General features: G+C 45.3%; 1 protein-coding gene across 1 annotated transcript in view; it reads right to left on the bottom strand.

Moving 5' to 3' along the window:
- Nucleotides 1-27,797, bottom strand: part of FAT3 (FAT atypical cadherin 3) — a 696,814-nt gene that overhangs the window by 26,069 nt on the left and 642,948 nt on the right. The window contains exons 16-21 of the mRNA XM_060157887.1: nt 27,191-27,328; nt 25,911-26,054; nt 22,733-22,930; nt 18,831-19,629; nt 7,580-7,714; nt 5,407-5,564 (exon numbers count right to left, since the gene is read on the bottom strand). Of these exons, the coding sequence (XP_060013870.1) occupies nt 5,407-5,564; nt 7,580-7,714; nt 18,831-19,629; nt 22,733-22,930; nt 25,911-26,054; nt 27,191-27,328 (1,572 nt within the window). The remainder of the gene's footprint in view (nt 1-5,406; nt 5,565-7,579; nt 7,715-18,830; nt 19,630-22,732; nt 22,931-25,910; nt 26,055-27,190; nt 27,329-27,797) is intronic.

The following is a 27,797-nucleotide window of genomic DNA, read 5'->3' as shown; positions in this document are numbered from 1 at the left end:
TCGTGTGTAATCTTTGCTGTTGCCTTTGTCATTTTTTCTGTTGTTGTTCAACAAAATGGACTGAATGAATATTGTAAATCATGCCAGAATACTTGCTCAGTGACAACTCCTGGATAATATCCGTATCTTTATTTCAGTGTAGGTAATCAAATGATCAGATGTGACTTTAGGGACTACCTGCCCCTGGCACAGTCCATCTGCTGTTCTGCTCAGTGGCTACAGGGTGGGGTCCCCAGTCTATCAAGGAAAATCTTGTGGTGAGGGTGCAGTTCATCTAAGGTTTGGAAAAGGATGCATTCAATTAATGTATTACTTGGTCCATTCCCCTCCCTAACGCCCTACCTCTTGGGATAATAACCAAGTTACAAACTCATCCAGGAGAACTGATGTGGCTCTGACAGCCTCACATACATCGACGTTCTATCACTAAGGAACAGAAAATTCTCCCATGGTAACACCGAGCATGGTTAAGTTTCCCTTTTTCTTTCCTGTTGAAAAAAATAAGAGCGGCAACACCGCTGAATGAATAGAAAGCCAGATGCCTACATAAGCCTCAGGCTTTTGAAAACAAAAATGATCCGTACCTTCAAAAGTCTAGGAGTTTGGAATTATAAGCCTTGTCTAGATGACAAATAAGAATGTGGATACCAAAAGCTACCTTGCAAAAAGTAATGTTTGGCCATTTCACAAGTATATTATGCCAGGGAGAGGAAAGAACACTTTCATATCTGAGTCCTCTCATCTTGGAAAATTATGTGCCGATCATATTTAGTATTTCTGTCTTCAGAATAGGGTTTATCCAGTTTTAAAGGATCTCTCTTTTAAGAGGACAAAGCTTTCTCAAAGCAGAGGGCAAGCTATTTTAATAGAAACTGAGGTGTGCGTGAAACTGTAAGAAAAGTCTACAGCGAGGATCTGAATGATGTGCGGGGGACGGGGGAGGGGGCAGAGGCACGTAGGCAATGTGTTCAATGAAATGCATAATTCAGAGTGTGGCCCTACTGTTACGAAATACGCAGGTGTTCAGGGTTGTCTGAAATCGGTGATGTGCTTTAACCCGGATCTTCTGTGGCCTGGAGCTTGGGAGACAAGCTATCAGAGCTGTAAGAAGTCATCTTGTAGGAAAGTACGATTTTGAGTAAAAAGTATGAATTATGGCATAAGTCTTACTGCTTCAGATTGTTCATGCGTGGCTCTAGCAAATGCACCATCATGATAAAACTTTTAAGGGGGTCATTAAATATTCTTTGAAAAGCGAACTTCTTGAAAACCTGTTTTTAAGGCAGCCATGAATAGCTATCTGGCATACAGTAGATGCTCAAAAAATACACTTTGAATGAATACGTGAGTGAATAAATCTCATTCCTTCAAATCTCTTCTTTTGATAAACACTGCTGTACTCCTGACCTGTTTGCCACTGCCAGAGGGCCAGGTCCACTACTGATTGGTTTAGGCAAGTCAATGATTCTCTCTGAATCTCAGTTTCCTCACAGGCGAAAAAGTAGGCACTCACATCTATGCACAGGAGAGTGAGAATAAAAATATATGTACGTGAAAGTACTTCATAAACGCTTAGGTATTTCATTATTACTCTAACGTGTAATTATAAGTTAGCTCACTTCTCAGTGATAGCTTTCATATATCCTTGAAACTCTGTGAGGTCTTCCTTGTTACTCTTCTGATCTGTGTTGCAAGGATCTGGCTCTTCCAAGTGGACTGTTTTATAAACCAAATGAGCTTTCCTTGACTATCTTCCTCTTAGTCCTGGGGCCTTAACTAGCCATGTCTGAGAATCATCAAAATGAAGTCATGTTTCATCTATAACTTTCCCCAGAGATCAAATGTGATATTTCTAGATTAACAAGCAAGTACTTCTCGTGCTTCTGCTATAATATTGCACCTGAGAGACTAACATAGGGAAAAAGTTACTTGTGTCTCTCCTGGTGATCTGACATGTTTCTTTTATAGGTTCGAGGACAGCCACAGCATCTATCCCACCATTTTCATCCTGAGTTTGGCTGCCAGGAAACTCAGAGTTATGGTTTGTGTTCAACTAACCCCTGGTCTAGATTTTTCAATGATGATATTCTGTCCGTCCCTATTTCATTGGTTGAGTCTTAACCTTTTGTTTTCATCTTTTTAAAAATTCAAGTATAATTGACTTTGATTCGATATTTTTATACATTACAAAATGATCATCAGCGATAAGTCTGGTTACCATCTGTTGCCATACAAAGTTACTACAATATTAATGACTACATTCCCTACACTGTACATTACATCCTCATGACTTATAACTGGAAGTTTGTACCTCCTAATCTCCTTCCCCTATTTTACCTATCCTTGCTTTCATCTTAATGGTGCTTTGATTTTATTGCATTTGAGTATTTATGGTAAGCCTGGAATCTCTTTTGGAAGGAGACAGGGTATCAATGATGAACAGAAGAACGAGCGCCTTTACTGCTGCTAAAAGACAGCGTTGCTCCTCGTCCATGAGAATGTTCACTTCCCGAGGTCTCCATGCAGTTCTTCAACTGTCTTGAAGGGGTGCTCTTCACCCCACAGATCGTCTTAAGTACTTTTTAGGGAATGTGCTTTAACCGGGAAAATATAAACAACCAAGAGGTGCAGTTTAAACAAAGCATTTCAGCGTAGTCATTGAACCAAAGTGCAAGGCACATACTGTACCTAAAGCCAATGAAATTAAATCTTGCATGAGGCTGAAAATGTTAAGGAAACAGATTCAAATCCCCTAAGTGGATATTCCTGGCAACTGTAGGAAAGTATCTGCAGTAGTTCAGTACAGCTCTGTCCTGCTTTGGGCAAAGCCAACATATGAAAAGCAAACTTACAGAACAGACAGATTGGGGGTGATCATTCGCATCACAGAGGGACTAAGGGAAGGGTTCCTTCAAATAGCAACCATCCCTAGTTTATTAGAGTTCCATTTATAGAGATTCAATTGACACAACTTTCAGAAACACGCTTGTTTCACGAAATACAATATACCTTAGGAGCTAGCACTGACTAAAAGGTTTAATTATTCTTCTTTCCCATCTCCAGGGTTCTGCACATTTTAGACACTTGCCAGTGAAGTGTCAAATGGCAAGCTCCGCTTTAGGACCGAGCCATTCACGTCCAATATTTTTGTTCTCTTTCAAATTTAATGCCATTTAAGAGAATTGCTAATAGAAAGTATTTGCCTCCTAAGGACGTTCAGCAACAAGCCTTACTGAAGCTTGAAGGGGAGAGGTGCGAGGTCAGCGACACCCAGGCGCAGCCCCTGGGAGCTGGTACGTCTGAATGGGCAGAGCACCTTCCCAGTAATTATACAAACCCCACTGCTCAGGGCTAGCTAGAAAGTGAGCTAAGGACCCTAGGCAGGTTGCTTCACAGGCTAGGAGGTTAAAAAGACAGAACTTAGGTTTTTGAATTTATATTCTTCCACCATGAAGATCTGGTTGGAATTCACTGTTTTCTAAAACTGTGCATCCAGAGCGTTTAGCTTGTTTTCTTTTGAAAACACTGCTTTCCTAACAGAGCTGAAATTATTCTCTGAGTTGAATGAGTCAGGGTATTGGGAGATTGCCCATGAAAATGGCCCACTTTAAACTCCAGCTCTGTGCTCACTCCCTCTGGACACCAAGTAATACCTGGCAGTACAAGAAGGAGGTACATAAAGGTCTATGTGGTAGGAGAAGCCACAGGCATTTAATGTTCTACATACTTTCCTCCCTCCAGGATTAAAGCCTGGGTCATCTAATCAACTTGGATGTGACCTAGCAATCAAAGAACAGAAGCTAAAAAAGCCCACCAGGATCCCAGTTAAGCTTAGTGACAGAACAGTAGGAAGGAGAAAATCGCTAGCCATTTCCACTTGGATGGGTATCTCCTACTGGACAGACTTCACCCGTCTCTGAACACACTTACGGTGGGCTGGCATAGCAGCCTGGTGAGAATAACGTTCAATTAAACATGTCTTCCTCCTACTTTTCCCTTCTCCTCTCATCCTGGAAGGCTTAATCTTGTCTACAGATGCCCAGATGTGATTCTGGATGAAATGAGTTATAGTTACAAAACTGAGAGCTGGGGAGAGCATCAAGATAAAGAGCATGGTGTGAGAGACACTGGAAGTCAGGTCCAGGCCTGCCACTTATTAGCTGTACAACTTTGGGTAAATAACTTAACCTCTCTGAACCTCTATATGCTCCTTGATCAAATGGGGCCGATCGTATATATATATAACACATTTATTATATTAGCTTTATGACACAAATCAAATGAGGCATGTCATGCTGTTAGTATTATTGTTGTTGTTTTCATGAAGGGACCAGAAGCTCTGATCTGACTACGAATGCCAGACTTGCTCTAAAGCAGTGGTCCCCAACCTTTTTGGCACCAGGGACCAGTTTCGTGGAAGACAATTTTTCCGCAGACAGGCTGGGGTGGGGTTAGGGTTGGGGAGATGGTTCAGGAGGTAATGCGAGCGATTGGGGGATGGTTCAGGAGGTAATGCGAGCGATGGGGGGGATGGTTCAGGCGGTAATGCAAGTGATGGGGGGAGGGTGGTTCAGGCGGTAATTGGAGCGATGGGGGGGGGATGGTTCAGGCGGTAATTGGAGCGATCGGAGGGATGGTTCAGGCGGTAATGCGAGCGATGGGGGGAGGGTGTTTCAGGCGGTAACGCGAGTGATGGGGGATTGGTTCAGTCGGTAATTGGAGAGATGCGGGGGATGGCTCAGGCGGTAACACGAGCGATGGGGAGCGATGGGGCGCGCCAGATAAAGTTTAGCTCACCCGCCTGCCGCTCACCTCCTGCTGTACAGTCCGGTTCCTAACAGGCCGCAGACTGGTACCCGGCCACGGCCCAGGGCTTGGGGACCCCCTGCTCTAAAGGAAATCTGGTGCCTTTGGAGGGTTTCTGAGGCTGGGCATGTTTTAAAAATTGGGCTACTTGGGCCATAAGAGGGCATATGGAATCTTCTACAGCCCAGATGTCCAGCTTCTTCCCTGAGCGAGAACACAAGTGACCTTCAGGGGTCATTGGGGATAGACCCGTGTGGTAGGAGAGGATACAGTCAGTCTTTTGAAAGGACCACCCTGCCGTGGAATTGATCAGGAAACACATTCTAATGAACTGTTGAGTGATTACAACTCAGAGGAGGCCGGCTCTTGAACCTACTCCAGAGAGAGGTGCCCCAGTCTCCGAAGAGCTAATTTTGAAGCTGAATGTACGAAAGGAAATGGAGTGTTGGCACACTTCCCACTTCTGCTGCTGCTCCCCTGGCCCTAAAGCCGGCTTCTGGTTTCTGAACTTAAAAGACAAAATGATTTCAGACCCCAATCCAAGAGCCAAAATACTAACATGAGAACTGACTGCAGGAAAAGAGAACCTATTTTCATTACCTTCAGAATGATGCAGGGGTTTGCTCTGGTGTACATTATAATCCCATTGCTTTGCAGTGTTCGCAGACGCAGGGCCAGTTTAAAGTCCTCTTCTTTGCTATTTTCAGAAAGCCGGTATTTGATGTAACTGTTTCCAGCAAAGCTGAGAGAAGTGTGCCCTGAAAAGACCATGATGAGGAGATACAGATACTTTTAACATCCAGAAACGAGCAGGGACACATGAAACCACCCAACAACTACCAAGCAAGTGGATGAAAGACCATGGGAAGTTAGGGAAGCCACTGAGGAGAAACCATTTTGGATTAAAAACTGTTTCTCCATTTCAGGTCACACTCTAATTTCAAAGTGAAAAAAAATTTACTAGTCAGATGCTGAAAAATCTTAGTTCTCTCATGTCAAGGACAAGTTGGTATATTCTCTAACCTGAATTTTCTTAGTGTCACTAAATTCCCAATTCTATTTTCTAAAATTAGCACTATTAAAAGATATCCCTTTATGCCCACCCTCATCACTTAGATATTTAAGAATTTTCAATACTATGAAACAAGGGAAAGACAAAACTATTCTCAAAGAATATCCAGGGCTTCCCTGGGGGCGCAGTGGTTGAGGGTCCGCCTGCCAATGCAGGGGACGCGGGTTCGTGCCCCGGTCCGGGAGGATCCCACATGCCGCGGAGCGGCTGGGCCCGTGAGCCATGGCCACTGAGCCTGCGCGTCCGGAGCCTGTGCTCCGCAATGGGAGAGGCCACAACAGTGAGAGGCCCGCGTACCGCAAAAAAAAAAAAAAAAAAAAAAAAAAGAATATCCATATTCCCCAAGTATCCTAATGCAGAACAGACAGCTTAGGTCATTTGCACAAATGTTGATAAGGATAATGATATAAAGGAAGTTCATGTCTTGTGCAGTCACAGCTCTGCCTTTTGACCATTCATTTCAAGGCTCCCCTTCCTAGAATCTTTAGTTGCACCCACATCACCCAATTCTGAGTTAACCCTCTCTTTTTTTTTATTGTCTCCATCTTTATGTTTTAACAAGCAAAGTAATGGCTGAAAAGCCCTCTGGCTGGTGGGGGGTGGGGGGAAAGGGTGGAAAGGGTGGAAATATGCCAAATGGATGATAATCGTGGATTATGAAGAGTTTTCCATATGGAAAGGAGAAGGGAGAAGGGCAGAAAGGGACACCTGAAGTTAGGAGACTTGGCCTTACTGTCACCCTGCAGACCCACCTGCTGTGTACACAGCAGGTGTGTTGGGGTGAGGTCAGCATAAATATCTTTTAAGTCTAAGCCCTAGAAGCCTTCAAAGGCAAGTATGCGGGTGATCTCTTCAGTTCAGGGGCAGCTCCATTCTCGAAGTCAACTCTGAAAGAGCTTTGGCTTCCATTTTTTAGAACGGTGCTTGTCTTTGCAAAGGCTGAGTTTCTAGAACCCAGTGCTTAACAAGTGCCTTGCAAATACTAGGCGTATTTATTCCCATTATAATGGCTATTATAATCATCACTCAATAAATATTTCTTGGATTCCAAAATTGGTATCAGTGTGCCTATATTTGAAATACATCTTCTACCAAAAAAAGGGTTCTATTGGTACCAAAAATGAACAGGACTCTTTTTAGAGGAAAGAAGTGGTAGAGCATATGTGAATCAAAAGAAGTATTGAAGTTGAGTGATAATCAGAAATGGAGGATCATTTGGATTGAAATAACACAAATACTGATTTTTTTTCTTTCTTTAAGAAACAGAGGTGAGCACCTCCCTCGCCTTTTGGGAACACGCAGTTAGTTGTACATGTGCAGTGGAGAGTCTCTTGATCTAGGCTGGACTTACCCTACAGAAGGTCAACTGAACTGGCTCAGCTTTACCTTCTGTTGAAAGGTGGAGGCTCTGAACATCAAAGGCCATGGCACAGATACTCCGACTCCTCTGCCTAACCAACAGCCTTCTATTTTCCATAATTTCACACCCTTAACATCCATGTGACATGATTGAAACACATGCTGTGACCTCCCATTATATAAGGAGCCCACAGGCATTGCATGTTTCCTGAGCACAGGCTGCAGCTGTAATAAATCTCAAGTATTTGAGGGGGGAGGCTAGCTGGGGTCCATGCGGAAGGAAAACGTTGCATGCAGACAGAATGTGAATTTAGACCCTCGTCATCCCGCCCCGCTCTGCACCTGAGCACTCTCCGAGCTTCCCCGGTGGACACTGGCAGAGGAACGGTCTCCTGCTGGCTTCGTAACCGACACACTGCATGTCCCCTGGACACGGCTTCTCCACGCAAGGATCGTTGGACCCTGGGCACAGTCCTCCTGTGACAGAGGGGAACACGCATGATCAGTAGAAAGGCAATCACTCTACACTCCAGGAAGTCCAGGAAGCACAGGAATGGGTCAAGAGCTGGGCTCTATAGGCTCTGAGCTGAGAGACAAAATGGCCGCCCAGAAGCAGGAATGCCTGCATGAGCTTCACCTGGTGTGGGTGCCCATCAAACATCCCTGCATCTGCCAAAAGCTCACTGCCAGAGTGAAGTACGTTGGGGGCAAAGAGTCAATGGTGCTCCTCTGTTTAGGCTAAAATATGCTAAGGTTGTGACTGGGCCAACTTCTGGTGAAGAAAGATCATACCACGTGGGCTCTCGTAGTCTTTATTGGATGGGGCTCCCGCATACTGGGGGCCATTTGAATGCATCACTTGAGTTTAGACTTCTTCTATGCTCCTTGCCTGGAGCCCTGAAAATCTTAGGTAGACTTCACAAGACGTCAGCTGTTGTTTTCAGATTGAGGGAAAAAAAGACTTTTCTAAAGAAAAGTATGACTCATTCTAGATTGTGAAAGCACAACTCGCATCGTTTCCTAATCCCTTCTGCCCCCTGCTATTGTATTGATTAGCTGTAAATGTGCCCTGCTGACTATCAAACATAGCAGAATTTTCCTTGGCAAAGGAGGGCTTCCTTTTCACCTGTTCAATGTTCATAGCACAGTGAGATGAAAGGTTAATTCCTCAGAAAGAAAATTCTGGAAGGCAGATTATCTGATTAAGGTGGAATTCAGGACCCAAGGGAGTTTTTCAGAACTGTGGTGACGGCAACTATGGGTCCACCAAAGAAAACGCACTTTCCAAAGGTCTTGGGTATTTCAAATGTAATTAGGCGAGAGTTTAGGTGGTAAAAGGACTGTAGAAAAGAAGACACAAATTGAAAAGAATTCACAGCTGGGTTAGCAGTGGACTAAAGAAGAACCTTTTCTCTGTGAACCAAGAACACACTGGGCCTTAGCAGCATCTTTCCTCAGCAAGATCTGGCCCATTCTCTTCTTCCTTTCTATACCAACTCTTTCCTCCTCATTATGCATATTATTCCATTATACAGTCATTTCTTTGCCCAGGAGAAAGCAGACATTTAATGCTAACTACACATAAACATTTTAGGAACTGTAATCCTGGAGGGGAGAGATGTAAGTATAGCACTAGCAAACTCAGAGTTCATAAATCTTATTTTCCACTGGTTGAGAGCTCAGCCATAAAAGATACTCTTGGCAATGACCCAGCTTACAAAGTCTTAGAAGATGAAGGGATTTTTAACTGAAAATTCGGACTGATCTTCACAAATGGTTCTAAAAGACCTGAGTGCCCTGAAATACATCTTCCTCATTTCATTCCAAGAAATCTTTATTCCTGCCATGTATTTATCAATATTTATAGAACCTAAAACAGCTGTTCAGCCACTTTATGATCTGTTTCAAGTGGCTTTTGATACCAGATTTTTTTTTTAATTTTTTAATTTTTTTGGCCACACCATGTGGCATGTGGGATCTTAGTTCCCTGACAAGGGATCAAACCCGTGCCCCCTGAAGTGGAAGTGCAAAGTCTTAACACTGGACCACCAGGGAAGTCCCTTCAAGAGGCTTTGGATAACCAGTTTTGGAATTTTTGATGCATTCATCCAACAACAAAAAAATTTTTAGGGCCAGCGAGGTAATAGGCCTGGACATATAAAGATAAAAAAAAAAAGGTCCCATCTCTTCCTCCCCACAGGAAACGACACGCACACAAACACATGATTACAGTACAATAAAGTAACTGCATTGCGAGAGGTATGTGAGTGCAAGGGAAGCCCTAGAGAAGGAACAATTGTGTTTCCTGGGAGAATGTCAGAAGTCCTTGCAGAGGAAGAAAGCATTTTAAAAACTCTGGCTTGAAGGATGAGCTCTTTTGAGTAGCAAGGAACTGTGTTTCTTGGGGATGAATCTACCATCGTTAGTGGCTTGACCGCATGCACGTGTTAATGTTTACCTACGGTAAGTTCACAACTCTCCCAGCCTACTCTGTGCTGTCTCCATGATTGGATTCATTTCCGTTTCTGAGGCTGCAAACTCCTAGGTGGCTCCTACCTGTTGACTAGTCAGCATGGGCTCAAAAATGGAACCACGCCACAGGGAGGTAGCAATGAGCATAAAGGAATCACAGAATTCATCCCATCAAATGGATGTAACTCTAAATTACCTGGGCATTAATTTCCAGTTAGACATGGGAACAGTAATTTATGTATTTAAGAAGTCTGTTCCTTTCCATTCTGTGGACGTGCCTCTTCCCAGGTCCTAGTTCAGCCGGCCAAAAGATATCCTTTCTATAAATGTCTGTGTTTGTTTCTGAGATACAGCTACATATACTACATTCAGAGTCTTTTTTGCCCTAATGCAATGGCTACGTTGCTTAGAAAACTTGCATTATCAATAATGCAGTTTCAAAGCCTCTGTTTGAAAGGGGAAAGGAGGACTAGATAATTTCAGACCCATGATAGCAAAGCTATTTTCTCCTGCCAGGAGTTATGGTAAAAAAAAATAATAACAAAAATTTAAAAAAAAATTTAAAAAAACCTCAGCTGTAAGTGCATATAATAAAGGCTAAACACTGTATTTCAGAATAAACACAGCATTTGAGTACTTCTCCCTTTTATTCACATGTTTTGGCCTTTTCTTTTACCACCAGTCCTGCCCTGGTAGTTAGCATTGGGCTTCTCACTTTATCACCCATATCGCTTATATTGGGTTAAAGCACAAAGTCACTTAGATCAGTAACTGGAGTTCAAATTCACAGCTCTTTTGCTTCTTCTTTCCTTATGTCATAACCATAGAACCCATATAGTTAAATTCATTAAATTAATGAATTGCATTAGATCCAGCCCCCCTTATAAAAACTCTAGCTGGAAGACAGATAGAAAATATATTAATATATTATAATAAGTGCATTCTAAATTAATATAAATATTAAACATATAATAATGTATATTTCTATTCATTCCAGCAGTCATTGACTTTGATAGGTTATTTTTCCTTCCTTTTCTTTTTAATAGGTTTCCTAAGGCAGAAGGGACAGTTCTGGCAAGCGATCTGTCTCTCGATGCTTTAAAAATCCTAGGGGGCCACCTCCCTGCCTCCCGGCCCGGGACGGGAGTAGCCGTAAACGTTCTGGCTCCAGCTACTGCTGTCAGTTTGCTCTGTTCACCATCTGCTCTCTTGTGGCTCAAGGAAGTATGAAGGCAGATTAGAGTCTGGAGGTCAGTGTAAATGTAACATGCTCCTTAGCTGGGGACAGATGTGAGCATGTGCACGAAATGCAGTCTTTTCCAAGTCGAGAAAGACTTCTGGTTACTGAAAAACAGGTTTCCCCAAACCAAATACCCCCCATATGCGATACTGTAGTTCTTCCCTCTCTTCAACTATGATAAGAAATTAGGTCCTTTCTGAAATATTTATCGTGAGAGGGACTTGACCCTCATACGCCAACCCTGAACAATGCCGTGTGTCCTTTGACCTCCGATGTACCCAGGCCTGGGTCTTTGGGACACTTTCCTGGGGATGACAACCCTCTTCCCAGCCAAAGCCGTAAAGTTTCCAGCAACACAGAATCCAGTATGCTTTCAATGGGTGTTGAGGGGTTAACTTGTTTTGAGAAAACATATGCTCACATCATCCCCTGTGCAGAGAAGCACTCATACCTGCTATCGTTAGGAGTCTTAAAGACCCTCTCTCTGGTGGAGGAAAGTGCCTCATCCACTCCTGTACAACCGTTAAGGGACAACAGTGTCTGCTCCCATTGGCTTCTGGGAGGAAGTTTATCTTATTAACTGTCGTTAAATAATCCAGGTTTAATTAACTTGTTCTGTGATCAGTGACAGCTTGGGGGGAATGCAGGCTCTAGACCTTCATGATCTGCATCTCCAGGCATCCATCAGTTTGGTGTCAGAGTGAGCATGAAGGGAGAAAGGTCCCACTTTATCAAACCCACTAACACCATTTGTGGTGAGTCAGGGCAGGGCAGAAGGATCAGATGTTTTTAGCAATTGTCAGAGCATAAAGCAGGCAGAGAAATCTCTGTTTCCCATCCCTAGGTCCCCTCTGGAAGGTGGGGCGCTGTAATAGGAAAGGGTGCGGCATTGACAAGCAGCAGCCCTGGATTTTGGCCCTGACTAGTTATTCAACGTATTTCCTGTGTGGCTCTGAACAAGTCACTTGACTTCTCTGGGTCTTGCTTTTCTTTTGTGAAAAATGAGGATAATGATTCTTCATAGAGTTGTGAGCATTAGATGGGCTAATGTACGTGAAAGCAACTTGTAAAGAAAAAAAAATTAGAATAAAAACCAATTACTACAATGTCCCCAAACTGGAGACACTAGGCTGACAATATGGCAGAGATCTAAACTCCAGTGTAATCCTTTTCTTGCTGTTCTTTCTGGGTCAGAGTCACGATCTGTAAACTGACAGATGATATGAAATACTGTGTGCACGGGAGGAGCTTTTTATTAATCAGCGTCACAGGCCATGTGCAGCTGGGTTAGCCCCTCCACAAGCTTATCTCGGACAGAGGTATTCTTTTCACAAAGTCTCTCTACCAGGAGAAATGTGCCCATGATGTGGCCATTCATCACAAGGATTACCACCCCTGAAACTTCGCTCGGTTGGAAATTTAGGTCACTTTCTACAGAGCTGACAATATACAATTCACTTGAGCAGAAGCTCAGAGCTTTGGAACCTGCAGGGAGGAGGAAGGTGATCCTCCCGTGGTTTTAAAAGGGTCTTACTTCCCTATGTATGACTCTCCTCTCCTTATCTCCCCAGAATTCCCACAGCTCCCAGCGTTAAGTCTATGCCTTTAGCTAATACATCAGTATTTAGCTGTGACTATTATTGCTGCCACTTTGAGCTTATTCAACCTCTTGATTTATATCACTGCCTCATTATACTGAGAATCTAATGACTGATGGTAAACATCCTACACCCTGAGTTCGCATGCTTTGCCAAGATGCCACGTCTCAGCCAATGCCACATAAGTCAATAAGCTTCCTTCTTAACTCCTGGCCTGCATGAAGTTTTAAAACACATTCTCCTAAGGTCCCTTGGCTTCGAAGTGGTTTCTTGTGGTTCTCCCAGAAGCACAGAATCATGTTGATTGGTGTTTGCTTGGCTCCGCCATATTTTCTGGATGATTCTGCTAAAGGCTGAGTACAGTTTCATCCAACATATCCTCTCTGGGGCAGCTGTGTGTGGATGGAATATATAAGGGAGGTGAGAAGCTGGTGTCACCTCCACACTGGGTACCTCCAAACCTCTCCTGGCACTCCAGGACTCATGCATGCTGGAGATCAGGGATCTGCAGAGACATATCTGTTGTGAATGAGAAATAAAAACTTCCCAGTTTTTAGGGGGAATCTGGTTAAGATTCGGAGATAACACTAAATTATTCAGAATCCCTGGGGTTGGCACAATGGGCTCTGTCCTTTGAGAATTAGCATTAACAATCCCCAGCCCAAGTGCAAACCCAATCTCAGGTTGTTTTATGTTTGTTTGTTGTTTTCTTTTTTTTGTGGTACGCGGGCCTCTCACTGTTGTGGCCTCTCCCGTTGCGGAGCACAGGCTCCGGACGCGCAGGCTCAGCGGCCATGGCTCACGGGCCCAGCCGCTCCGCGGCATGTGGGATCTTCCCGGACCGGGGCACGAACCCGTGTCCCCTGCATCAGCAGGCGGACTCTCAACCACTGCGCCAACAGGGAAGCCCTGTTTTATGTTTTTTAAAAACTCATCAAGGCTAAGTTTTAAGTGTCTTACTGCCTTGCAGAAGCGTTCATCATTTTATTTTATTTTATTGTGCTTATGAGAAGTACATCACTGTGGCTGCCTCTCACAGGCTCCTTTTACCTGTCTTACCATATTTTTCCAGGACTGTCCAGACTCCCCACCATCCAACTCAATCCAACTGAGCTCCCTGCTGTTCGGTTCTTGGTCCATGAGAATGGGGACCATGTTAGCCTCACTCACCACTGTATCTCCAGCAGCCCGCCTAGGGCTTGGAAAAGTATTTAATTCACTGTTGAGTGAGTGAGCAAATGAAAGGGTGCCCCGAATCCCTGGGCTTTTCTCTTCACTTCTCTCTCTGCTCAAAATACCTTCCCAGGACTATTCATTGCTTCCAGCGCCTTTCATGGACTCCTTCAAGTAGGACAGAGGATTCCTTCCTTTATGCTTTTTCTGTGCCCCAACTACAGGAATTACAACTCTTTCTAGCTCCTATTTTTCACAGCCAAGGAGCAAAGGAACTTCTGTTGTTTGTCTAGAAAAAGAGATTCAAGGGGTCCTAAAAACTATCCTTAGATGACTGGAGGGCATCTTGTACAGGAGGGGTTAGACAGCTCGGGTTCTGTGTGGCTCTAAATGGTGGAGCTGGGTGACATCACAGGGAGGTGGATTTTGGTGCCCTAGAAGAGAGAAGTTGTCTTAGGTCCATCTTGTGAGGTAGTGAGTGCCCGGACTGGGGTTCAAACCTTGGCTGAATTATTTTGCCAGGAGTACAGTGAACAGGATGTCTGTAGTGGGTGGGAGGTTGGACTGGGTGAATTTCAAGTTCCTTTCACATCTGTGCAGAGGTGATAGGGTACAGTGGTTAGGACTGCCAGGTGTGAATCCTAGCTTGACCCTTACTAAGTCTGTGACCTTGAGCAAGTCAACTGATATTTCCAAGTCCAAGTTTCCTTAGCTTTTGAGGAAAGTTAATGATACCTACCCTTGAGGGTTATGATGAGGGTTAAATGCAATGACACCTGTGTGAAACACAGGACAGTAACAGGTCACTGCTCACTAAATGTTAGTTGCTATGTTTGTCCCTGTCTTTATCTGTGCACTGCACTGCACGCGGTTTCTCGCCTCTATTCCTTGGCTCTAATGCTCCTCAGGCTTGAGCACTCCCTCCCCATCACCTACCTAATTCTAGGCATCCTTTCAGACCTAGTGCAGGTGGCATCACCCTCAGTGTTCTTCTCCCTGCCCTGCAAACCCTCATAGTGGCATCATACACCACTGGCTGAGGGCACGGCTGCTGTCACCCTCAGCCCTGCCAGCACAGAGCTCACCCACGGCAGACGCTCCACGCGTTTTACTGGAGCTCCAGTTTCTAGTCTGGGTTCCATATCTGAACCAGGACTAGACAAATCAGGCATCCACTTCCACTAACATTCTCATAAACACATTGGTCTTAAACTCTGATGGTCTCGTGGCGAGTCCATTCTCTTGGACAAAGCGTCTCCTTTTTGATATATTTCTAGATTAGACTTTTGAAAAATCAATGAAAATTTTCCAAACTGGACAATCATCACTGCCCCATGGGCTGCCCCAATGCTCTGTCCTCTGGCTTCCGCAGAGGAGCTCAAGGGCCTTTATCATTCCCCATCGTTTAGGTTGGTGTCGGGCTTTCTTACCCAAGTGCCAAAGTTCACCGAACATCTAAAGTTTACCAGGAGCCACCGCACGACCTCAGAACTCTCTCTGTAGCTCTCAAACTTTTGTTCAAACGTGATGCTTCATGGGGGCTGGAATATAATGAGGCTCTTTGGCACTAAATTTCAAGCCTGTTTGCATTTTGTCAAAGCAACTCAGCATTTTGGTTTAAGATGCAAATGATGTTAATTTGACCCAAAAGTCTGCATGAGAGAAAGATGGGTTGGAAGTTGGGAGGAGGGCAGAATATTGAGGCCAAATCTGTATAAATATTACTACACAGCCCAGAATGGGCAGCTACCTCTATTTATCATCCTAATTATTCCACCAAGTGGTGGGAAAGTCCATTTATTGTATCTGCCAACCTTCTAGGGTAAACAGACAAGCAGCAGTACTGGGTGTGCGTGTGTGTGTGTGTGTGTGTGTATGTGTGTGTGTTTGGGGGCCTGGGGGCATTTACTGACTTCAATTACCTCTCCTTTCCAATAAATGAGAAAATGTCTAAAATGATTAATGCTTTCCTTAACAGTTCTTCACTGTATTTTTATTTACGAGGATACTTCAGAAAAACCGAGAGAGCCATTACTATGATAATTAAGAGTTTGCCCTCTGAACCCAGAGGAAATTGTTTCTATTTTATGTTGATGTGAGATTTCTTAGAGTTTGGTTTCCTCACCAAACTCGCCAGAATTAGAATCACCCAGGCTACATATATAGTGGCTCCCAGGCTCCACCCAAAACCTCCTGCTATATTTGAGTGTGGGTCTCAGGAGTGGGCATTTCTAGTAAGTCACAGGCATAGTGGAGTCTGAGATCCCCTGCTGTTCTGCCATGGGTCTATGAGGTTGGTGATCAGTCAGGAAAAATGGGGTTATTTGAATATTCTTATAGAGTACATAGCACTGGGGTTATGAATCATATAAAAAATGGAAGAGTTCCTGTTCTTAAGATGCAGGGAATAAAACAAGGGCCCAAGATGAACCTTTATTGAATCAGCATGCCCTTCTCACCAGCCGTATGGCCCTGGGCAAGGCAGGCAGCTACCATATTTATAAAAGGGAGATTATCGTATATCAGCTGCTGAAGATGGGGATTGGGCCAGATGATGTTCTGAGGTCCTTTTACCACTAACATCCAGTATTTTATTTTGCAGCTTAATTACAAGAGTGACTTAAAGGTGCAAAGGGGCTGAGAAGTGAGGCTAGTCTGCACAGGACTGCACAGGACTGAGTTCTTGTTCAGGAAATGCTTGCTTTTTAAACCGAGAAAGCCTCCTCTTGGGACGTCTCGGGGCTGAATCACAAAAACTTCCAGCATTCTGGGTTTCCCGGGAGTGGAAAGATTTATGGGGACTCGAGGACAGGAGTCCTGGGCCAGGATACCACCTTGAAACTCACTGCATTTAAAACATCAGTGTCTCATGCAAAATGCAGAGCAAGACCCCTCTCTCCAACAAAATCTAAATCCCTGCTTTGAAGAAAACTGCTAAGCCTGCCCTCCCCTTGTCTCTTCTTGAAGAACTCATACTCATCCCTCAAAACTTAGAATATAGGTGGTCTCTGGTGCCTAAATGTCACAGAAAGCTTTCCTCTGGCCACGACAGGGACTCTGTCCTTTTTCCTCCCCAGCATTCCTTATAACACCATTAATGCCAACAGGTACTTGCAACAGCTGAGTTCACAATAGCCAGCTCCTAAGAGCAGGGACTGTGTCTTTTTTCACTTGGAATCTGCAGTGCCTAGGACATTGCCAGCACCACAGTTTTCTACTGAATGAAATGAGTTCCCAGAGCACAAGGATTAATTAGCTGGTTTAGTTTCTCCTGCAGAGTCTGCACTGTCCCGTCTCGAACCTCTTTTGAACCCTGCTGTGAATCACTGCAGGAAGGCTCTAGCAGAGCTCTGGTGCATAAATCAGTTTGCCTACAAAGGAAATATGGGTAGGGTCTGGACGACCGGCATTCATAAATCCTGCATGTTGGTGGCTTCTGCCAGAAATGCATTACACCTAGCACACATGCTTGGAGTTCCTTTGGAGCTACTTTGGAGCTAATTTACATATTCAACAGTTTGGATATCACTGCATCTACGTGATGAAAACACAAACAGAATTCACTGGGGACCACGAAGTGAGTGGCCAGCACTCTTCTAGGCTGCTTGGAGGTCATCAAAAGGTCTCTCGAGGGAGCTGTGATCTCTGGGGCCTTCCTCTGATGAACTCATTCTCCAAAGTGCAACACAAAACGTTCTACAAGGGAAGAGGGCAGGGGCCCTGCCTGTCCTCAATTACCTAAAGGATGTTTTATAAATGGCTTCTCTTCTGGCCACAGTACCTTTAGGCCAAGTTTTCACTGGCTAGAAAAACTCCAGGTGCAGTTTTCTTCGAAGAGGGCAGTGAATTTATGGTGCCACATGTCAGAGAGAGAAAAAGAGGGAGAGAGCAAGGTTTCTTGCTGACCACTGTGGTCATGCGACTCTGTGCAGCTATGGCCTCTGACCAGGGAAGGTCAAGGTTCAGAGACCCTAGTTACGTCGACAAATACGAACCATTCCATCTCTGCCGCTCTGAGGGCTGAATCCACCCCTTGACTGTGCTCCGGAATATCTGGCCCCTGTTTTTCACTGAAGCAAATCCAGCTGCCTTTCCCCTCTGCGATAGCTTCTGAACTTCTTTCCCTGCCTCTGGCCCGGCCCCGTCTAACCCATTCACCTCTGCAGCCAGCAGGCTTTTCATGAAATACAGACCTGATTCTGTCACTTCTCTCCCCTCAAAGGAGCCAATGGCTCCCACTGCTTTGAGATAATTTCTAGAACGTCACCCTGGCTAATGGCTCTTCTGTGATCACTGGGCCGACTCACAAGTCTCCTTTGTCATCACCGGAAATCTCTTTCAATCCCCTCATTGTAGGTTGCTGTCTTGCCCCTCAGCCTCATACAAACAGCCCCTCCACTGGAATGCTGTTCCTCCCCTACCTGTTATCACATGTCTAATTCCTACATTTTTTTTTTAACATTGAAATATAGTTGATTTACAGTGACGTGTTAGCTTGAGGTGTACAGCAAAGTTATTCAGTTCTACATATATATATATATATATATATATTCTTTTTCAGATTCTTTTCCATTATAGGTTATTACAAGATATTGAATATAGCGCCCTGTGCTATACAGTAGGTGCTTATTGTTTATTTTACATATAGTACTGTTATCTGTTAATCCCATACTCCTAATTTATACCCTCCACCTTGCCCCTTTGATAACCATAAGTTTGTTTTCTATGACTGAGAGTCAATTTCTGATTTGTAAATAAGTTCGTTCATATAATTTGTGTTTGGATTCCACATGTAGGTGATATCATACGATACTTAGTGCAGCCACCATGGAGAACAGTATGGAGGTTCCTTAAAAAACTAAAAATAGAGTTACCGTATGATCCAGCAATCCCACTCCTGGCCGTATATCCAGAAAAGACAAAAACTCTAATCTGAAAAGACACATGACCCCAATGTTCATTGCAGCATTATTTACAATGTGCAAGACATGGCGGTCAGTAAATATTTTGTCCAATGAGTGAATGAACGAATGCATGCATGCCAGGATGGTAATCCAGGCCACCTCTGAAAGCTCAGGACTGGGGAGGGTACTCTCCGAACCACACTCACCGTTACAGGTGCAGCGCACGTTCCTGTAGAAGCGCGGGCACACGAAGCTGATGCGAGCTGTGCTGTAGGTCATGAGCGCGTGGGAATCCAGCGACAAGCCTTGCTCGCAGTGCTGCTCCTGGCAATCCAGCCCGGAGCAGTTCTTCTCCAGGATGGCTGAGATGCGCATGACGTTCTCCAGATGTCTCCTGGCGTTGGACAGCTTCTGGATCAGGTAGGCCGGCTTGTAGAACTCACTGTTGGGCGTCTCCACCGCGAACAGCATGTCCAGCTCATGGGTGCCCGCCACGGGCTGGATGCTGATGATATGCAGGCTGTCCTGCTTCTGGGTGAGGACCGCGTTCCGCAGGGTGCGCCGGAACCCGTGCATGTGCAGCCCCACAAAGTCCTCGGGGGATACGTTCTCAAAGCGGATGGTGACGGTGTTCTGCAGCATCTCGTGCACCAGCTGCTCCACATGCACGACCACGTCGATGGGCACCTGGAAACGGCCATCACTCACTGACACGTTCAGGATGTACTTCCCGCTGTCCAGGCCTCCTAGGGCGATGATTTTCCCATCATGACTGTTCACCTTGAACAAGCTTTTCTGCTCCGATTTCAGGGCGAATGTGAGGACATCATACACATCTTGATCTGTGGCATGGATCTTCCCAATGACCCCACCAGGAAAGTCGTCCTCCATGGTGACAATGAAAATTTCCAGGGGGATGGCTGTGGGCTTGTGGATGCTTTCCTCGATGACCCGCACGCGGATGTAGGAGTGAGAAACTTGCTGAGGTTTGCCTGAGTCTTTTGCCTAAAACAACCAAGAGGGAGAAAGCCAAGGAAGTAAGAAAAAAAAAAATAATTAAAAAAAGATCAACAAAACTCTGAAGATGTCTGTTCCTTTAACCATGTTTGCTTCTTCCTCCATCCCCTGCCACTATTCTGCAGAATGTTGAGGATGTGCATTTAAGTAAGAGGAGTGATTTATCACCTGGGGTCCCCATATGTACACTCTGTTATGGACAATAAAATGTGTCAACACAGTAAAGCCATGGGGGTGAATTGGGAGGGAGAACAGAGGGTGCTATAGGATCCAGCATGCCCACAACAGGCTGGCCTTGTTTTAATTTTGGACAGAAGCCACAGGGGAACCCCATAAAGTGGCATTCCCACTTGTAGGAGAAATCTTTGTTCTCTTTGGCTTCTTTGCTTTTGATTGGACCAGACAGCACTTTTCTGCACATTTAAGAAACAATGTTATTTAAAGTGAGAAGTACACAATATCAGGGTTTAGAATAAAAGATGGTACACTGAAGGGCAAAGTAGGTAGCCTGAAAAAACCCATTTTGACTTCCTTCTTTACATAAGAATTGACAGAACCACTACCCTGAAACAGATCATTACTGAGAAACTGCCATGTGCAATGTGAAGGTAGTCAGTGCTGTAGGACTTCTGAGAAGGGCAGATTCTCAGGGGCTGGGTCCCCAGGGTGGGTATCTCGAGATGTGGGGCTGCAAAGGACCTTGCAGGCCAGGTACCATCTGAGGAGATGTGTCCTTGTATGTAGAAGGCAGTAGAAAAGCACAGGCTTGCTCATCACAGAGACCTGAGTTTGAATCTTGGCTCTGCCTCTATGTGTCTGGCCTGGAGTAAGTCACTTAACTTCTTCGAGCTTCAATTTCTGTATCTTTAATTTGAATAAAATAGTCATATCTACCTCACAGGATTCTTGTACTGCGGGGATTAACAGACAGAGTGATTGCAACGTACTTAGCACAGGCTTGACTCATAGAAGTACTTAGTATGTGACAGTTAATGTAATGTTGTCATTTTTATTATTACCATCACCATATGCTTTTAAAAATGAATTATATGAACCGGAGATGCTGAAATGGAAAATTCATGTAAGAAGAGATAAATTTAGCAAATTAGGTTGAACTTGAAGTGAAACTGTGTATGGCCTCAAAAGACAGTGATGGGGCTTCCCTGGTGGCGCAGTGGTTGAGAGTCTGCCTGCCGATGCAGGGGACGCGGGTTCGTGCCCCGGTCCGGGAGGATCCCACATGCTGCGGCTGGGCCCATGAGCCATGGCCGCTGAGCCTGTGCGTCTGGAGCCTGTGCGTCTGGAGCCTGTGCTCCGCAACGGGAGAGGCCACAACAGTGAGAGACCCACGTACCACAAAAAAAAAAAAGACAGTGATGAGTTTGGACTCTATAGGCCAGAGGTTGCCCACTCAGATGTTGAAAACCAGAAGGGTGACAGAAAGGCATGAAGCCACTGGGTGTAAGGTGGCAGACTCATGGGCTTGCGGCCTGAGAAGGACTGCACAGTCATGCCTGCCTAAAGTCTGAAAGAGTCAGAATTCACAAGTTTTCAGGCACTAGGGAGCTCAGATGGATTTAGTTTAGGGGTTGGCACACTTTTTCTGTAAAGGGCTAGATAAGAAATAGTTTAGGCTTTGGGGTTATATGATCTCTATCAACTACTCAACTATCATTCCAGCAGAGAAGAAGCCCAGAGCATATGTAAATGAATCGGTGAGGCTGTGTTCTAATAAAACTTTATTTATAAAAACAGGCCGAGGACAGGATGTGGTTCAGGGGCTATTATAGTCTGTTGACCTCTGGTTTAGTGGAATGACATAATCAAAGTGGACTGATATAATCAAAGTGGAATGATTAGCCTGGAGGGGTGTAGGGATAGATCAGAAAAGAATGAGGCTGAAGCCAGAGGAACACCCGGGAGGCTTCTGCAATAGTATGAGTATCGGGCGATATAGAATAAAGTGGGGTGATGGCAAAGGGAACATATCTGATGCACATGGGGACCTTATGAAGGCAGAAACGTGTGACTTGGTGGTAGTTTAATATAAGGGACTAGTAGGAGGAAGCTCTCCATGGTGTTTACAAAGCCTGAGTTGTGAAATATGCTCTCTAACAACCAGAGAAGGTATGCAAAGAACTGTACTAGCTTCTGTGAGAAGGCATTAAAACTCTCTCCTTGCCCTTGAGGACCTATACTGTGATATAAAATCATTCACATAATATTGTTGGACGCGTGGTTGGCAACTGAAGAGTTTATCAATGTGCTTGGACCCAAAAGTCATTAATTTGGAAGGTTTCGTGGAGTAGAGTAAGCCATAGTTTATCCAGAGAAATAAGGTACACAATGAAATGCTACATAAAGAATGGCTATTGTTGTTATTGCCACCATCAATAATGAGTTTAGGTTGCCCTCTGTGCCAACTGTGGGTAAAAAAAGTCACTCAGTTTCACTGATGGGACCCACATCTTGGTACTGGCAAAATTTGCACCCAGTGAATTTTTGGTGCTCTCTCTTTCCTGCTCCTACCCACACCCTTCCCATAATTGCCACTTTTGCCTCTTTGTCTCACTTCATTTTACACCATGACCTTGAAGAAGCTGAAATGTTGGGAGGCCATTGCCATCTGAATCCCTGTTCCCCTCCCATCTCACTGGGGAAACTTACCAAGTTGAGGTCTCTTCAAAAGCAGAGGCCATGAAATAGCTCAATCACATTAGGACAAGGATTGGTTCCTTCCCCACTTGGGTTGACCTGGGAAACACTTCTCAGTACCAAGCAGCAAGGCTTGACAAATGAGTTGTCTTTGGGGCTCGACTAGAACCCCAGGACTTTTCAGAATGCAGATTTAAGCCCAGTGACCGTCAGCCCGGCACACCCTACGGGAACGTCCCACTTCAACAATGATGCTTCCTTTCCTTCCTGTTCAACTTCACATACAGAGGCCACTTTTATTGGTGTGAAATTGAATTTGAGATTAAAATGAGTAATGAGTTATGTTGACTTGCTTGACAAAGAAAACCCAACCAACGGGCCCAGCAACCAGCACGAGAGAAAGCTGGCCTGATGCGGCCAGAGGATGAGGCTGTACCTGGACACACAGCACATACTCTGGAGACTCCATGTGCTGGAAGACCACGGCTGAGCGCAGGATCCCATCCGAGTCCAACACGAACGCCTCCTCTTCGTTTCCCGACAAAATAGAGAAGGAGAAGGGAGGCCCATTGTGAAAGGAGTCTCTGTCTGTCACCACGAGCTGCAAAATGCTGGTGCCTACTGGCTTATTTTCCTGCATAAGAGAGTATATTAAAAGGGAAGATAAAATTACACCTCTCTTCACATTTAAAAAGAAAACCCATCATTACCAGCTGAGAGTGCTGTGCTAGAAACAGCGCTTTTTGCGGAAGGGATTCCCTGTGATGTTATCTTGTCTTCTGAAAATGTGCTGGCCTCTGTGAGCGTCATGTTTCCCATCCTTCGCTGCCACTCCACAGCTGCCCTGTGAGACAGTGAGCTGCAGGTGAAAACATGAGGACTTGGCTTTGAATGGGTTTGCAGGTTCCAAGGATGCTGCTGGTTATACCCTGTCCTCGAAAGGCTGGAATTGCCCTGAGTTCACCCGAACGGCTCCAGAGATACACGGTGCTCATCAGCCTTCATGACGATGTCAGAAATCCTCTCGGGCCAAGAAAACATCAACCTTTCAGGATGGGAAAGCACTTCGTCACACTTACCACAGCACAGTTATGCGGAGGCCCAACATGGTGACACAAAGTCACAATACCGGACTCTTTAGGGGGACATCCTGGCAACTTCCCAGGAAAAATACAAAGGCGGGTGTCAGGTGAAAAACAGGGCTTTTCACCCCAGCCATCAGAACACAGTTTTGCTATTTCTTAAGGGAAGGGAAAGGGGATGGGATGGATATTCCTCAGTTAGCGAATGAAGAGAAAAGGAATCTGTAAGTTTCGGAAGTCCGGATGTCATTATGCCAACAGGATTTTGCAGAAACTCTGCCTTCTACCCCAGATGGAAACACAAAGGCTCCTAGTTACTCCTTCTTGGGCCCAAGGTTGTCCTTACTTTGAAAACACCAAATTGAACTCCTCGGTAGCTCAGGCACTGGTTTCCTTGCTCTGCGCTGTTTAGACTTCAGCATTCCCACAGCTCGGGCCTGAAGTCATTTTCATTCGTTCAGGCCTTCTGATGACATTGACTTTGGATTAACTGAGTTTGGGTCCCAGAGATGGAGACAATGATACCCTACATGACAGCAGTCACGGGCGGGGTGGGCACACTCATGTGTTAGGCGCTGAATTAGTCTTATGAGAACCATGTGTTGGAAAAAGAAAATCATTCTGGGGTGAACAATGGGAGGAGCATTTTTTTTTGCAGGAGAAAAGAACCTCAGATACTTCTCATGTTGCTTCTCCTCTCAAGTGGCCTTTTGGTTATCAGGAACTAGACACCGTCTCCCTCTGGAATAAGTTGTGGAAACGTCCCAGCCCGGCGTAGATTTATTAGTGCAAGCTGACAGTATCCTCAGCCCCACACAACACAGAAGATTTATTGATTTGTTTGCTCTCTCTATAAAAGCCATTTCCTCCATACAAGAGAGAGGGTAAGAGTATGTGTGCCTGAGGGGTCGCATCCGAGGAAGGAGGGTGAAAGAGAACACAGACGGGCCCAGTGTTGCAGACAAGAAGCCACGGTCCCCGCTTGTGGGCTCAGAGTCTCTGTTCTCTCCCTGCTGACTTCCTGAAGCGCGTGTGAGAACAGTCTGTCAAGCTGATCGACGCGTGTCATAACACTGACCTTGAGTAGGCAGAGCCCATTTGGCGCTGGGCTAGTGAGCGGAGGTGGGGGAGGGGGGGCAGAGAGCAGCATCGTGGGGACAGGTGGGGAGCAGAGCCATGGAAGGAAGCGGCAGTAGGGGAAGGGGCAGAGCCTGGGGGGGAGCTCTGTGGAAGCTGGAGAGGGGCAGGAATGCACAGCTGCTGGAATGAGCATCAGAGAGGAGAGGAAACCAAAATACCGCTGGGGAAGGAATCAGGTTTCGCTGAGAAAGGGGTAGGAAGGGAGCAGAGAGCTGCTCAGCCTGATGCTGGGGGGGCTCAGTGGTGTGGGGAGCTGGGGGCCTATAGATGGCCAGACTCAAAGTCTTGAATGTTGTTCCAAAGGCGCCCCTCAAGATGGGCGGGTGATTCTGAGGCTGATTTCCTAAAGTATCCGTGGTCCCCACAAGACACATATATCCATCCCTGTCTCCTGGAAGTCCTCCATGCTGACAGTATTCCTGGACTGGATTTCCTGATCCTCTTGAAGTCGGACTTTCAGCTTCTAGAAATACTGGGAAATGGACGTAGCTTGGAGCTTAGTACCGTGCTCACGAGATATCTTTTGAATTAAAAAAAAAAAATAGCTGGGAAGAAAAGTCGTTCTCTCTGAGAGCAGAACACCAGCAGTAAGTCACTCTCTCCTGCAGTCTAATTTTAGAGAGCAAGTGGGTTTAAACTGCTAAACAAACTGCTTATGGAAGACTGATTTTTTTTTTTTTTTTTTTTTTTTTTTGCAGTACGCGGGCCTCTCACTGTTGAGGCCTCTCCCGTTGCAGAGCAATAGGCTCTGGACGCGCAGGCTCAGCAGCCATGGCTCACGGGCCCAGCCACTCCGCGGCATGTGGGATCTTCCCGGACCGGGGCACGAACCCATGTCCTCTGCATGGGCAGGCGGACTCTCAACGACTGCGCCACCAGGGAAGCCCTGGAAGACTGATTTTAATGAGGAGCAGCTCTAGCCTGATGGCCAGTCTCCCTTTGACAAACAAGATGGTTCGTATCAACCTCCCTCCCCTGCTAGAATAGCACAAAGTGGCTTAAAGGCAGCCTGTCCCTGTGGGAAGAGAATAGTCTTTTCAGAAGACAGACCCGAGTTCAAATGCTGACTCTATCACCTAACAGCTTCATGATCTTGGTTGAGCTACTTAACCTCTCAGATCCTTACCTCCTTCACTATAAAGTGAGGGTGGTCGTGAGGATAGACCGTGTACGGAAAGCACCTGACACTTGAAAGAACCCCATTGGCCATAGCACTGATCGACGTTTTATGAATCAGTTGCAGTAGAAGAATCAGGCTCTTTTCATACTAGCCCTATGATGGGATGAGTTGATATTAGGTAAAAACAAGAGTAAACCATGATGAGTAACTAACAGCGGAGGAAGGAGGATGAGTGCATAAGGACAAGAGCCTGGGAGGCCAGATTTGCTCACCTGAATCACAGCGGTGTAGTTAGCAGGTGTAAATACTGGGCTGTTGTCGTTTACATCAGAAATATCAATGTTGACAGTGGCAGTTGAAGACATCGCAGGAATGCCGCTGTCTACTGCCTGGATGAGCAGGGAGTATCCAGACACCTGCCAAAGCACAAAGGGCCGACAGTGAAGAATCGCAGCGCTTGCTTCCTTCTGGGCTCGCTCAGGCGCTGCAGGCTCACAGGGCTTTGCGGAAGATGAGCCATCTTCACGTTGAGTCTCTAGACCGGGGTGTTTCAACCTCGGCACCAACTGGCCTTTGGGGCCAGATAATTCTTAGTTGTCGGGGGCGGACCTGTGCGTTGCAGGGTGTTTAGCAGCGTCCCTGGTTTCTACTCACTAGAAGTCAATATTGCCTCTGCCTGCTTGTCACAACCAAAAATGTCTCCAAATAGTGCCAGATGTCCCCTGGGGGTAAAATCAGCCTGGGTTAGAACCACAGCTCTTGGCCGTCGTTCAACCTATAACAGTTGTCACAACTGATCTGTCCTAAGTATGACATTTCATACTTTGGGAGTATATTACGGGCTTCTATTACCCAGTGAAGTCTTTCTACGTTTAAGCGTCACGCCTATGGCATCTTTTTCCATAGTTAAATTTCACTTTGAAGACATATTTTTGGTCAAAAAAGTCAGTGTTTAGAAACTTAGTTTAACCTCGGGCAGAGGAATCTGCTGGATCATTCTTTCTGACCTAGATACCTTCAGGTTATCCTTTTGTATCTGCTCACTTAGGGTCAATGCTGTTCATGAAACCAGGACCACAGGATCCCGACGCTGAATATACTTTTCTGCTTTCTTGCTTTGGAAGGACCAAAATTCAAACCATCTAGAAAGCCAGGTTTTTGCTTTTTCTTTAAAGCCTCCAAAAATAAGAAAATACCAGCATCTACTGGCAACAAATTCTTTCTAAGGTCTAATGAAAATACTTCCTGCTGCATTTTAGTCCATCCCTATTTACTCCCATTATTCAATGTGTGTTTTTTTGTTGTCGTTGTTCGTTTGTTTCTTTTTTTTTTTGGCTGCACCTCGAGGCTGATGGGATCTTAGTTCACCGATCAGGGATCAAACCCAGGCTACGGCAGTGAAAACGCAGAGTCCTAACTACTGAACCACCAGGGAATTCCCACTCGCGTTATTTAGAATGGAGAACCTTCCCACTTATACTCATGGAGTCTGGCCTGATTTCAGTGAAGGGGTGGGTGTGGATGGGAAGGGAGCAGGCCTAAACTAGCTTACCCGTTCCCGGTCCAATTTCTTTTTAACCTTCACAAGTCCCAAGACAGGATCCACAGCAAATTCACTGTCTCGATCTCCATTCACAATGGAAAATCGAATCTGTCCATTGGGCTGGCTGTCTGCATCTTCTGCTATTAGCTTCACGGGACACAAGCAAAACAAAGCAAAGACATGACACGACAGACAGAGAAAAGGTTTATTCTTAGGGTCCCAGGTCTGTACAAATGGGCACAACTCTGAGAGTTTTCTTAGGCGTTCTACTCACCAATGCCAGGGGAAGAGATTTGGGGTTGGCCGAAGAAGGAAAGCACTATTACGAGAGCTGCCGTTTTATTTATGTTCATTTTTATCTGCCTACAGCCTGATGCTTGCTAGGCCTGATTCTCCTCAGGCCTTGAGCCAGTAAGGATAGACCCAACACTAACTGATAGGGATACTTCGGGGATTCTTTCCCAATTCGGCAAAACAATGGTCTCTGCCACTGAGTCAGGTATTTTCTAAATGTATGCATTCCCATGTTAAGGAAGTCCAAGAAAATTCCCTTTCCCACATGGCAAACACACAGCCCCACTGTCTGCTGCTCCACATTGGTGATGTTGGGATTTAT

The sequence above is a fragment of the Lagenorhynchus albirostris genome, chromosome 9 (assembly GCF_949774975.1).
Source record: "Lagenorhynchus albirostris chromosome 9, mLagAlb1.1, whole genome shotgun sequence".
Classification (NCBI taxonomy): domain Eukaryota; kingdom Metazoa; phylum Chordata; class Mammalia; order Artiodactyla; family Delphinidae; genus Lagenorhynchus; species Lagenorhynchus albirostris.
This window is presented reverse-complemented; position numbering and strand designations above follow the sequence as displayed.